This window comes from Neodiprion virginianus, chromosome 2 (assembly GCF_021901495.1).
Source record: "Neodiprion virginianus isolate iyNeoVirg1 chromosome 2, iyNeoVirg1.1, whole genome shotgun sequence".
In the NCBI taxonomy this organism is placed as follows: domain Eukaryota; kingdom Metazoa; phylum Arthropoda; class Insecta; order Hymenoptera; family Diprionidae; genus Neodiprion; species Neodiprion virginianus.
In genome coordinates, this window is record NC_060878.1 from 16,968,999 (window position 1) to 16,983,434 (window position 14,436).

General features: G+C 38.1%; 3 protein-coding genes across 6 annotated transcripts in view; 1 reads left to right on the forward strand and 2 right to left on the reverse strand.

Annotated features, from left to right (window-relative positions):
- Positions 1-14,436, forward strand: part of LOC124299284 (flotillin-2) — a 510,013-nt gene that overhangs the window by 454,157 nt on the left and 41,420 nt on the right. The gene's annotated exons all lie outside the window — the stretch shown is intronic.
- On the reverse strand, positions 271-4,868 carry LOC124299274 (juvenile hormone esterase-like). The gene is made up of 7 exons (XM_046752373.1): positions 4,557-4,868; positions 3,850-3,988; positions 2,433-2,778; positions 1,364-1,726; positions 1,118-1,281; positions 730-1,046; positions 271-668 (listed from the first exon to the last, which is right to left on the reverse strand). The coding sequence occupies exons 1-7, from the start codon at positions 4,766-4,768 to the stop codon at positions 422-424; spliced, it is 1,788 nt and encodes a 595-aa protein (XP_046608329.1). The 5' UTR covers positions 4,769-4,868; the 3' UTR covers positions 271-421.
- Positions 6,440-14,382, reverse strand: LOC124299271 (esterase E4-like). Of its 3 annotated transcripts, none has more exons than XM_046752369.1 (9): positions 12,420-14,382; positions 9,836-10,105; positions 9,459-9,597; positions 8,962-9,307; positions 8,432-8,794; positions 8,148-8,308; positions 7,767-8,083; positions 7,539-7,693; positions 6,440-6,661 (listed from the first exon to the last, which is right to left on the reverse strand). In XM_046752369.1, the coding sequence occupies exons 2-9, from the start codon at positions 10,069-10,071 to the stop codon at positions 6,621-6,623; spliced, it is 1,758 nt and encodes a 585-aa protein (XP_046608325.1). In that variant the 5' UTR covers positions 10,072-10,105; positions 12,420-14,382; the 3' UTR covers positions 6,440-6,620. The 3 variants fall into 3 exon arrangements, with proteins under 3 accessions (XP_046608325.1, XP_046608324.1, XP_046608323.1); XM_046752368.1 differs by having other exon boundaries at positions 6,440-6,666; XM_046752367.1 differs by having other exon boundaries at positions 6,440-7,693.

The window sequence follows — 14,436 nt, forward strand, 5'->3', positions numbered from 1 at the left end:
CTTATGTAGGACATGATACCAAACGATTAGATAAATCAAATTATCCCGATAATGAATAATTCACCACTCCAAATTATGAGTTATATCGCATTCAAATTCCAATTAATTCTCCGCCTCGTAAAACCGATTGAAGAGCAGGATTCGCTGTATCTATCTTCGCAAGGCATGATAACTCGGATTTCACCTGTCACCTTTACATGACTGAGTAGTTTTATCAAATTTAAAAAATCAGTGTGTTGGATACGCGTAATGTCAAAACAATTGTGCAAATTACCGATGACATAATTTTCCATTTAATAAAATTAGTCACAAATAATGTTCACATTGGATCTCCTCGAGTTTTGATACATTTTTTTGGAAATATAATTCGTTGGATCGTTTCTTGAATCGATACTGATAAAAAAAAATCTGTTGCATTTGCCTACAAAAATACTTTCGAATAAATAATCAAAAGAATAGCAATTGGTCGCAGGGAGAATGAACCATAGGATGTACTCCCTGAAGTTGTGGAGGTCATCAGTTCCTTCCAAAAAAGCATTCTCTCCTGGAGAAAATTGTACTGGATTTCGAGCGTCGGATCATCGTCGTTACCAATACGGAGGTAGTTACCATTCGCAGAATATGGTAACCAAGTCGTGTTGCTGATCACCGCTGAAGTAGTTGGTGTCCTGAAATCATGACCATGAATTAACGCAAGGTTAAATAAATAGTTCGCATTAAGTGCCTTACCCATTGATGGCGAAGGAGGTCCAGAGTTGAACCATCGTGTCGACCATGAGAAGGTCAGTTTCGGTCATGTTCTCGGTTCCCACACCGAAGAGTGACTCAGTCTCTGGGAACAAGTAGAGTAGCTCGTCGCAGTGGCTGATACTTTCGTCCAGCAAGGAACTGTAAATGTATTGACTTCCATAGCTGTAGGTTCCACGGTACTCGAACGAATAGAAGTACGGCGAATTTTCGGCAATTGCGTACTGTTCCTGAACCGCGGTATAGATTGGATACGTAAAGAATAAGTCAGTCACTAGTCGAGTGAGATTATACCACAGCTGAAAATTAAATTTGCAGATCAGACTATTTAGCCTGTTCTATCAATGGATGGAACGAAGTAAAATCCAACCAGAGTACTATTAGTCGTCATGTCGTTGTTGAAATAGTACGACTTTAATGCAGCGGTAAAACTGGACTCGTCGTCTACTCGTCCGGAATATTGGTAGATAATTGGCGCAAGGTTGTCAAAATCATCTATCAGAATTTCGAGCAAGTCAGACCCTGGAAGGCTGGCTGAGAAATAAAGGAAAACATTAAATAAAACGATTCAACTCGTTGCTTCTACCTGTAATTCTGCACCGATTTTATTCCTTACCAACTAAAAACCCGGCGCCTTCATCTCTGACACTGCCAGTGATGGATGGCAGGTCACGCATTTTGCCAGCCGCAATAAGAGTTGCAGGATTGTCAGTAAGGAAGGCACCATCCATGTCCGGCTCATCGGTCGGACCCCAGACCGGAAACGGATTCGTCCCCCAGACGTAGAACTGGGTTCTGGCCTGTGTGATGACCGACGCATTGATTTGCCTGAGACAGGCTACAAGATAAATGGACCCATTCGTCGGGCAGCCAACGTACTCGCCGAGCTCAAAAGCCACATTGGCGTAGGTTGAACTGAGCCTCCAGGGCCAGAAACCGAGTGCCGACCCACTGTGTGAAATATACTTATGGAAAAGACCTATAGAAAGTGAAGAAATCTTTAGCACAGAATACGTAGTACGTATACATTGTTATCTGAAATTTTGTAGCGATGGTTCTGATTCGATTGTTTCTGTTGTACGTAGAAATACCTACTGCGTATCCCGAAAAAATGACAATGAGGCAATTTGCTGTTGCAACTTTTCTCTATTTCTTAACTGAAACGCCCCCACCCGAACAAACTATTCTCAAATCGGACTTAATATTATTTTATCTATAGCCCAATTGAATTGGAGTTTGTAATAATTTTCTTTTTCTGCCCTAGCACACATGATTATCAAACTCTCAGAGGTGAAATTTTCGATTTTTGCCCGCTATAGATTGTTCAAATTTGAACCCGATCTGAAAACTTTTGTATCTGGTAGGGTCGGTTGACAAATAATGCTCTACATATTTTCTATAATTACTAGTTTTTACACTTATCCAAAATATCATTATTGGCGTGATGAGACTATCATAAACTTATCAGGAAACTGTTCTTTGATGCCAGATTTATGTTTTGAATTGCATTCCGTGAAGCTGTGAACATTGTCCGCAAACATAGTGCCATACTCAATCAAGATCTTATGAACTGGCAGCAGGAAGATTAAAGAAGCTGACGCTGTTGTCGCTTCTAATTTAAGTTATGTATTTGTTTGTGCCGCTCGGGAGCTGGACATCACAACTATTTCAGGATATCCTCTCACCAGTGGTCAAATCCGATAATGCGAGAAGTTGCACTGATGCACCGCCAGCGCTTTGACCAAAAAGTGTAATTTGGTCAGGATCACCGCCGAAGTATGCAATATTATTCTGGACCCATTTCAGAGCCAGAACTTGGTCCTTCATCCCCCAGTTTCCGGGGGCAACCTCATCTCCGGTGCTCAGAAAGCCCAGCGCGTCGAGGCGATAGTTGACTGTAACGAGGAGCACGTCTGAGTCGAGAAGGAACTCTGAACTATAGAGATCCGAATTCCCACTGCCCTGCTCGAATCCGCCACCAGGTATCCAAACCATTACCGGAAGCAGTGATGAGTTAGTGTTGTTCGGAAGCTGACGGAAACACATGAAGAGTTATACTCACAAAGAAACTTCGCGACGTGTTACTTTCCGATGTCAATTAAACATTTCGGCATTATAGAGTGTCCGAAAACATTCAACACATGTTTTTGCATCCGCGGAATGCCGTCCGGCGATCGTAAAACGATCCCCAAAAATATCAAATCTTTTTACTCTTCACCTTTTTACATGAAGTTTCAAACCTGTTTTGAAGTCAGTTCGCCACTTCGGGTGAGCTGTTTCGAATTTTTCACTTTTGATTCCAGGTTTGAATTCAACTACCATGAAAACGCCGATATCTTAATATTCATCAGATTCGACCTAACTTTGATAAAACCGATGTTCAAAAGCAAAATTCAAAATAATAAATCCAAAATATCGAACTGACTTTACAAAAGCCGGTTCGAATTCAATTGAAACTGGTATCCCAACATTTTTGAAGCAGTTGGTTTCAAGTATTGAAACAGAAGATTAAAATTAGAAATGGCAGTCTCTGAAGGCTTATTATCTTATCAACTGTTAAGGACTGTTTAAATTTCATAAAAATCGGCATTCTGACGAGTTTAAGGTCACTAATTTTGGACCTGTAATCGAAATTTCAAAATACTGAATGGCGAAGTAAATTTAAAAAATTTGTTTGAACGTAAATTATGCTATTTGAAACAATTTTGACAAAGTCAATCCATCATATAAAATTTACACATTTCGATCTCAGATTCAAAATCAGCGAACCCAAAAACACCAAGACACGAATCTTCATCGAATTCGAACCACCATTTTCGGGTCCACCGTTTTGAATTTTGAAGTTTGACCATTGGACTCGCAATCAGTAACCGTCAAACTTTTAGGGTTACTTTATCACGGTATAACACTGTCTTAAAATGATTATTACTTCGGGACGGATGAAAATGAGATATTATCAAGATTTGATTTCACTCTCTTAGGGTGTAATACCGCAGATATCAAAAGCACGCGTCTATTTTTTAAACTTATACTATAATCCTGCAAAGTTTCATCAAAATCAGGGTGGATTGGCAGCGAGAATTAGGAATCTCGCATTGTCACCTGAGGCGTGTAAACGTTCAAGTATAAACAGTCCTCGTCTCCAATAACTGCTCCGTTAGAATACTGAGTGCACACGTTCCCTTCAACAGTTGCGTTCAGAGTTCCGTTCCAAGCGTCTGCTGCAACAGGGCTGCTGAATCTGAAAATACAGTATCAAGTTATATACTTCAGACGGTTCGAAAGTCCGGAGATTTGCGAACTGTGCCACTCTCTGAACTTAGTTATTGAGGTTCAATTACTCATGCTTCCGAAGCTAATCTGACAACTGGCTTTTCACTCATTTATAGCTGATGATTTCACTGCATCTAATTGATCAAGTTAAATGACATCTTTCTCAAAAGCCACCTAAATGATTTACACATTTTTTTTTTTTAATGTAAGACTAAATATTTTTGCGATTCTAATTTTTTTCCTTTTTCGCGTAAAATTTTCCAGTATTACGTTTGTATAACATCACAATCTGTTGTAAAATAATGTTTTCAATCAGACTTCTAGTTCTGAGGAGCCCACTCCCATTAGAACCGAAACATCGTTTCACAATACATTTTTTTTCTTTTTTTGACCTGATAACATCGTGAAAAGTTTATACATTTAAATATTTTGTTAAATGAAAAAATCGTCGTTCACCAAAGCATTCGTCCTTTCATTGATTTTTGGTAGACTGCCAAATTCGGTTTTCTTAATCCTCTATCATAATATTATCGAACCTTAAATCTCCGATAGGTGGTTGACCATATGGAATTCCATAGAATGCAAAGATGCTTCTGTTCTGGCGACTGAACAGAATCGCGCCCTGCAGATCGCCTTGAGGTACGGTTACTTCCGGAGCGGTCGCTGCGTTGCATTCCGCTCGAAAGAAGATGAGAACGTTGAAGAAAAAAGTAACCAAAACAAAATCTAAAACCTTTGGCGAGCCCATTGCAGTGTATTTTTATTATTCCCGAGCACAATCACTTCAATTGATTGACTGCCATGAGCTTTAGTCATGGCACACAACTGTGCAGTATTATCAAACGGATTAGACCAGTGACGCAATTTCATCAATAAAGAGAGAGCGAATAGTGTTATCGCCAATATTGTTATTTTACTGATCTTACATACTTGTGTTCATGGTCAAATGTGTCGGGCATGATAAGTGTTAGATATTTACGATTACATACCTACGCAGTCTAAAGGCGGGGTCCACGGTGGAGTCCAGGGGACAAAGACAAGAAAACCAAAATGTACTATTACAATTTTGTTTCCTTAAATACTTCAGAAAGTCCAAAATTAGGTAGATAATTGGGTGAGAAAAGTAGTGCAATAAAACATAGAAAGATATTTTCAGGTATTCAGATACAAAATCAAGAAAAAAAAACAATGTGCGTCACCGAACGTGTGATAGAAGTGAAAACTTTCAGTGAAGTTATCGTCTCTCAATGTTTTCATCGGACCTTTTTTGCATGATGACATAAAATCAGCTACACTACTACTTATTTGTTCTAATTATCGGCGTGCATATGCACACGCCTCGGTGCAACCCACATCGCTAGGGCTCTCGACTCACTGTGTTCAGGTATAACGGAGTGGGAACGCGAAGATGTCCATAACGAGGAGACCAAGGATAAGAAATCCATTCGTGACGATTTTGGGCATGAGAGAGATGCGTGAGAAGTGGAAACCATTAATACGAAAAGTGAACGAGAAGAAAACACTAGTGTGAGAAGCAAAATCGAGCTCATTTGCGCATGCGCAGCATTTTAATTGGATCACTACCTTCTCATGCATGCGTTACATAATAGTACTTTCTGTTCATGTTTTTCTCTTGGGCTTTGCGCAACTTTGCTGAGAAAATTTTGCCGCAAAACGGTGAAAAGAATCGTTTTCTCTTGCTTGAGGAATGTGCACACCTTGTTTGTCTTAAACATTTCTGCCAACAGAAATGAAACGTTAAATATAAAACACTACGAAGTCCCTCTAATGCTGTCTAATAAGTGAAACTGAATACATCTTAAAGATACCTTTGGTCGCGTCTTCTCAAGCCTGAATTTTGAACACCAGGGCTCGGTGGTTTGAAAGACTACAATCTTCAGTTCGTGAAAAGTCATATCTAACTTGAACTTTTTGACACACGTACGGGTATTCTGTCGTCACACCATACTACTTAAACTCTGGGGAATTGCTGTAGAGCTTTGCCACGGCACAGACAAACTGGTTCCACACTGATATTGGTGTTTTATAAATAATATCTAGATGTTTATTGTTTTTGTAGTCATTCGAAAAATAAATCAAGTTGGAAACTTTTTTTCGAACAAAATTTCGTCCTAACTTGTATAAATAAGTGACTGGTCGTAATTGATGTTCAAGTAAGCCTGTTGGTAATCCTATGGCAAGCTGTAAGAAATCGTCTGCAAACTATGATGCGCAAGTAAATGATGTAATCTCGATATTTCTGTTTCAGGTAAGACAGAGATCCAACGGCTGACTGTAAATGGGAATAAAATCCGGTGACTATTGTCTGATTATTGGGTGAGTCGAGTCAAGGAAAAATTAACCAGGTACTTTCTACAGATCTCAAATAAATCTGTACGATTTTTATTGATACTCTCAATTTTCGTAGTTGCTATTCATTATCTCGAATATCTTCTTTTATTCAATTCAATTACACTTGGACAATTTATGTACGGGTACAATGCTGGAAATAGGTAGATGCTAACTCGAAGCTTACACATACATTTGTTTAACCCTTAAACGGTAACGTTGGGTCACTCGTGCCTCGGCAAAAGTAACTCTCATTGGTAACTCGAGGAGGGGGGAAGGGAGTCCGGCTGAACTGTGCTGGAAAAAATTGTATTGTAGTAGGCTACTATATCCCCAAGCGCCGACGCCGCAGCCCTTTACCAGCCATCGTGAGGATCAGACATATTTTCGAAAAGGCACAAGTGACCCGATGTTACCGTACATGAGTGCGAAAAGTGTAGGGTAAGAAATTTGGTTTTTCCGAATTTTTGCTATTTTTTTATCAGAAAAGTGTGTCTTTACAAAAGGATTTATAAAATAAAACGAAAATTGAGCATACACATGTAATTCTTGAACGTAAACACGTGTATACGAAAATTGAGTGTTCTAATCTAACTCTTGAATGTAAACACGTGTTGAAACCGATTTTTCATGCTTAAAACTTAAGCATTCTATTCATCCGTACGGCCATTCAAGTTTTTTTTTTACTGAAGTACAACTCTTAAACTTTCATTTCCCGCTTGGATCATCAAAAAATATTAATTTTATCAAAAATTATGGCTATTTGAAAAAAAAAAGCATTTGACAAATTTTAATTTGATTATTGAATTATACACAATTAAAAAAAAAAATCGGCAATATGGTGAATTATTTTTATTCTAGGATAGTTAATAAGTCACCATGAATTTTTTCAGATTTTTTAAAGCATTTTAAAGCACTTTTTTAAGCATCGGACACGAGTGACCCGACGTTACAGTTTAAGGGTAGTCAAAATGACGTTACCCTCGAAGGGTTAATGCAAATAATTGTGCCCCCATTTTGCCGATCTCACACTACTCAGATTTTTAATGTATTAAATACATCTTATGTATGGAATAAGAACGACACAAAACATTTTAAATTGAGCATGATATTCTCGAAAAAAGTATTAGTTCTGACTGGGGCAGTATTTGACATATTTGAAATTGTACCAGTCAAATCTTTCCAGAAGCCCATTCTGTCTGACAAGAAAGAATAAAGAACCTTGTTTGTTACTTCTGAATGATCCCCTATCATGACATAGTTATCTTCCACTGAGTATGGTTTCCAAATTTTGATACCACTCCGATTCACCTCGGTAGGCGTTCTGCAATAATAAAGTTTTTTTCTTAATTCCTACTAGTAAAGCTGTACTCATACTGTTCAGAATTTCAATTCACCCATTGATAGCGAATGACGTCCAAAGTTGCACCATGTTTTCAACCATTTCATAATCGGTCTCACTCATTTCCTCACCAAGATTTCCGAAAGTAGAATTGGGGTACGGAAAGAGATAAAGAAGTTCGTCGGCGTGAGCTATGCCGTAGTTGTCCGTTGATCCGCCACTGTATTTGTAACTATAACTATAACTGCCCCGGTACCCAAATCTGTAAAAATATTCGGGACTATCCACCAAAAGCATGCGCTTTTGGAGCGCATTGTAAATTGGAAATATGAAGAAAGAGTCACCGATGAGATCTGTGAGATTGGAGAGAAGCTGAAAAAAGAAGATTGACTGTGGATTTGACACAGAATACTTTAGTAACTTATTTACTACTTACTCTACTTCTCTCTGCAGTCATATTATTAAAATAATACGCTTTCAACGCGGTTGTCAAGGCATTTTCGTCGTCGACTACGTTATGATATTGCAACACATAAGGTAAGACGTCGTCAAATTTGCTTAATAACTCTTCGAACTTATCCGGATTCACATAAAACTCTGAACGAAAAGAAAAAACACATCAGACAATCGACAATTTATCCGATTGATTTGTTTTCAGATCATATTGTACAAGAACAACTTGTTGATATCATCCTCCCTAATCAACCAATGTTTACTCACTCAAGCTCAAAATTAATCCTTCATCATGAACAACGCCAGTCATCCAGGGTAGGTCACGAATTTTTCCAGCAGCGTACAGGTTCACGGGATTTTCGGTTAGAAAAGCTCCGTCTACATCCGGTTCATCCGTCGGTCCCCATATAATGTCGGGAAAGTTTTCCCAAACGTAGAAAGAAGACTTGGTGCCTATAATTTCTTTTGCGTCACGGTTTCTCAGACAGTCGACAAGACCAGTTGTAGAGTCTGTTGGACAATCGAGCAGCTCGGCCAACTCAGTAGCACGTCGAACATACGTTGTTTTCGGTCGGAAACATCTAATTGACAATGCCGACCCGCTCTCCGTTATGTATCTGTGAAAAAGTCCTGCCCACAGATTAAATTATAATATTGTATTGTTGCTACCGTTACTTAGCGTTCTAGAGAAACACAACAATCTTTACACTCTTCCAATGACCCACTGGGAGTTCTCTTTTCACAATTAAAGCTATAACCGTCGATCATGGTGTTAAAAAGTTATACAATAATCATACCCTCCGTCAATCTCGATAGGGCCAAGAGTTCCACCGAACCGCCACCGGTACTTTCGCCAAAAATAGTAACTTGATCAGCATTCCCACCAAAATACCCGATATTTCTCTGAACCCATTTTAGGGCCAGGACCATGTCTTTCAATCCATAATTTCCAGGGGCAACTTCATCCCCGGTACTCAAGAATCCCAAAACTCCAAGTCGGTAATTAAAAACGACGAGTACCACGTCTTTGTCGAGGAGGTATTTAGGGCTGAATGAAGACAATCCACCATTACCCCGTTCAAATCCTCCACCGTGTATGTAGACCATTACCGGTAACGGAACAGTGGAAGTTTCATCCGAAATCTACGTAACAAGAAATGATCAGTTGACCAAATCCGAAGCATTGCATTAGTTCACTCCTTACAAGTTCTTATTCGATTCTTTTCCGTACTTTGTCTATTGATCAAATTGCAGATAAGTAATTCACATTTGACGTATGGATATTAAATATCACCTGTGGCGTGTAAACATTAAGGTACAGGCAGTCCTCATCACCTATAAAATGATCTCCTGATAGCTGGGGACACATATTTCCGTCGGTACTTGCATCTAAAGTTCCATTCCAAGCGTTTGCTGCCACGGGGCTGCGGAACCTGTAAAATAATGATAAGGTCATGTTCATTATTCGTCTAGTGATTGCTTTCAAAGCCATTACGACCTGACTAAAACGGTAATCACATGAAGTTCTGAATGAAAGGGTCGCGCGATTAGATTGCAAACACTTGCATATCACAATTCCAAACAACTTAGTCTTATCTCAACCTGCACAACGATAATTCTCTGATAAGTTTAAGTGATTATGATATCAATGATTAATTTTTCATACTAAACCTGAGATTTCCAATCGGTGGTCGGGAATAGGGAATGCCCAGGAATCCATAAATTGTCCTGTTACGGTAAGTAACCAAGTTCACGCCTTGAATTTCTCCTTGCGGTATTGTCAATATTGGAAGAGAAACGTTTGCATCCGTGGAACCAGTGTCATTCTCAAACTGACCTGTGCTCGGCGTGAACAAGATGCTCAGCAGTGAGAATATGGAAAAATCACTTCTAAATTTTATCCGCATCGTTGTTTGCAATACTCAACACGCTGGTAACTCTCTGTAACATTAAACGTTAGAATCTACTCTCCAAGTCTTATTCAGCCTTATAAACATTCTATTTTTGTACCACCAGATAAACATGGTCAACTCGAGATATTTTTAATCGTCAACGAAGTTAAACGCATTCCACCTCTAATCGCTTAATGCGTATCTCTACAGACACAAATTCACTATGACAAATTGAACTTGGACGCTCAACGTAGTCCGACGTCATAGTAGTATGTGAACAACTTCTTAGTCTATCCCTGAAGTACTTGAACACCCTTTTTGATTCTTCCGACATCTCTGATCAGTATCCTGATATTCTGATATTATAATATAACTGTTCGAAGTCAAGTTTTCGTAAAGAATAATTTTTAATTCCAGTTACCTATACAATTCAGCTTCAAACAATCTTTAATTAATTATCTAATCTTACTGCTCATAATCGAACACATTTTCAGCTGATGAAGTGTTCAACTTTGTTTGATTGAAAGATATATTTGATTACTAGCTAACAAAAACTTAATCACACCACGTTATCACAATCATATGACCATCGCTATGATGATATGTTTTCATTATATCATACCAGGACTTCATATTCTTGCAATGCTAATTAATTTGAATGTTATTACAACGATGCGCTATCAGGACTCACAGGCTTCTAGTTTTTCGAGTCCTATAAAAATGTAGCCAACGATAACTTACGGAAAACAAAGACATGCCAACTCTCTCTGTCTTCCTGGTGCTTAATATATGTATTTCACACTCTGTACAACGATGTTAGAAAATTACATTTTTATCAAATTTATCAAATGCGGCCTCGACGACGTGCCTTCGACATTTCTATCGCTCTAATTGTAAGGAGGTGACCCCAATTTCATCGAAACAATCGTACTATCTATTACCATATTGTTAGACTAGTTAGCGTTTCTGCTCTCATGTGGAAACATTCGTTTATCAATAGGGAGAAAGTTATCAGGGATATTATAGCGATGTCAATTTATTTATGTATTAACTTGTCAATCCCGTTTCATCAATGAGTAAAGACCCAATTATCAGAATCTTATTTCTTACAATTAGCCCAGTCGGGAAGTACCGAAAAAATTGCTGAAATTGTATTAATTCTGAACAGCAATTTACCTCCAAGAATCGTGGGTGGATGGGGCGGGGGGGGGGGGGGGGGGGGGGGGGGTAGGGTCATTGGCAGTCTAAATCCAGATTTTCAAGAGCCCACCCTTCGTTCCTCGGTCGTCATATTGAATTTAAGTGTGAATTCTTTATTTATTAAATAACTCGCTTAATTTCCCGTTAACACTGAAGATGGTAATGACCAAACTTGAAGCAAATTTTATTCACTACAACTTCGGCTTGTACCATTTTTCTCTAGGGTCGTTACTTGTCGATTTAGACCCGAACGGGGAGGGGGTTAAATTTAATCATGGCATTATCTCGATTGTTGTTGACTTTTACATATAAACTCAACAACAAACGGGATAACGCAATTATCAGATTTCAGCCCCCCCCCCCCTCCCCCTTCGGGTCTAAATCGAAAAATATTCGTAGCAGGAAAAAAAGATTAAAACCAAAGTTGCAGAGAATAACATTTTCTCCAAGTTTGGCTATCATCGATTGCAGTTTTAAATTGAAAATAAGCGGGTTATTTAATAAATAGGGAATTCATCCTTAAATTCAATACGGCCACTGAGGAACGAAGGGTGGATTCCCGAAAATGAGAACAAAAATTGCTGTTCGGAATTAATGAAATTTCTAATGTACATCACAACTGGGCAATCTTCAGACTTTTATAGTTGATTTATAAAGTTGTTATATTTTGACAACTCTACAGCAGAAAAAATATCGAAAACTCTTGACTTGGTTGTGTTGGTCGTAATTTTTTACCAACATCAAGTGGAAAAAAGTTTCCTGTGTAAACGGTATACCAAAAACTACAATTATACACAGATGCCGTTGATCGATTAAGAAGGTGTACAGCATTGCCTTAAGACGGTATCTCGGACTGTACGCTGTTCTACCGAAGAAGTCTGATCAGTCATCGCTAAACAAAGTTTCAGTGTCTCCGATATAATAGGAATATGAATTCGGAATGAGATGGATTCTCGTTTTTCTATTCTACCATTTATAACGTGCATATGTGATATTGTAAACCAGTCGTATAATAATATTTCAAATAATTTTTACTAATATCATTAACCACGACGATAATTCGGCGTTCATCATTCGAGCAAAATTGTCGGTAATTCCGGTCGGTCAAGAAGAGAGTAGCATAATCTTAGAACATATCTCTAAATAACGTCGCATCACCTCACCGTTTCACAATAACCCACAACACCCGCAACCAGCCAAATTGCACTAATGAGCAATTTGAACAGCCGTCAGATCTTGGCGATAACTTCATCTGCCACTTATCGTAGAAGATATAACGTGGAAGTTTAATTTTTAACGTGGACCTTGGTGCTATTATTAGCTCCACTGTTTTCTTTGCCGGCGGCTTGTATACTTTCATACAATTTGATGATGAACTTTCAACCGAAAAAGGAAATACTTTAATTCTCTGAAGGGATCTATGTTTTAAAACACTTTTATAACCGCTAGCGCAGAATCGACGTTGTGCGTTATTCGACTTGACACAAAATACTTCCGAGCATCTCGTTCCGCCTTTCTCCCCACTCATTGTCAGTTCCACATTAATGAACCTTCGCTATGCTGTTACGACGTGATACGCACATTGTACTCAATAACTCGCGTACGCAATGTGTGAGGATTTCTGATATATTACAGGCCGCATTGTATATCACGTTTACTTATTACAATCACGCATCAGAATGTATGAATACAATATTAAATTGTCTGTTTTCAATGTTTTGATTATCATTTTTTTCTGCTACTTTATTCCAAGACTTCGAAAAATAAGGCAATGGAATTGAGAATTGAAAAATCACACTTATATCCCTTATGTGCACAACCAACTTTTAGCAGGTTGATGCACAACCAGAGTACCCGGGTATCCACCACTAGTTTTTCTTCATTCCTGAGTATGCATATGAACGGAATCGTTTGGAATAAATTTATTATATTAAATACACATCTATAGAAACTATCTGAGCCATTTTCGAGTCCCCCAGCATGCTATAGCTTCGGTAAAAAAAAGTTAGAAGTAGGGTCGCTGAGTGCTGCTCAGGTAGCGAGCGGTTATTTTTGCCCTTCGGCAACCGGCAGATGTTCAAAACTGTAGTAGTGGGGATAGTGGTGTGGTGTGACTTTCTCCCTAGCATTGTTTATTTATTAACCCCTATTACCGCAATGAAATATTTATCGATGATATTAATTAATTCCTAAGCCTAAACATCATTTTTCATTTAGTGGATACCCTGGTACCCGGTTGTGGCATTTATACACATGTACTTTAACGTCATTTTTTTTGGTTTAAAAAATTTGAAACAAATTTCCAATACGTTTTTAGCTTCGAAAAGAGTTAAATAATGGGGATTCGAAGACTCAGGTCGGAATTTTAATTTTTACTCAAGTTATGAGAAAAAATGTGACGAGGTGGATACCCGGGTACCCGGTTGTGCACATAAGGGTTAAAATTATCCATTATTCAAGTGACGCAACTGAGATTCAGGTAATAATAAATTATCAATTAGTTGAATTGACATTATCGAACCTTGTCAGCGATAAAATCGACAAAAAACACATTTTCCAAGAATGCAACTTCCAATATCCCCCTCTATTTTCTTCGTTATACCGGGATAATCTTCAAATTCATGTTTTGCAACATACGAATATAAAAATCTAATGAATACTGAATTAGTCCAGTCGAGATTGACATTCAAATGGAAATAATTAGGGGGAGCGATTCTTTTTTTTTAAACTTTGGGGGGGGTGGTTGGAAGTCTAAATCTCGATTTTCGGGAAAATCCCGCCATTGCGTTCGCCGCCATCTTGATTTGAAGTTGGATTTTTTCGTTTTTCTGAAATAACTCGTTAATTTACAACCTTAGAGCAAAAATGGTGGAATCCAAAGTTGTTGGAAATTTAATTTCCCACAAGTTTGGTGATCATCATTTTTACGCTAGGATCAATATTTGCAGAGTTATACTATCAAGTTTATCAAAAAAATCCTAATGGGTGGAATTTTATTTCCTTCAACTTTGTTTCTCACACTTTTTTTACTCCACGATCAATATTTTCGGATTTATATATGTATGTATATATATTGTAACGTATATTGGAAAACCCCTGAACTGATACATCCGAAAATATATATATATATATATATATATATATATATATATATATATATATATATATATATATATATAT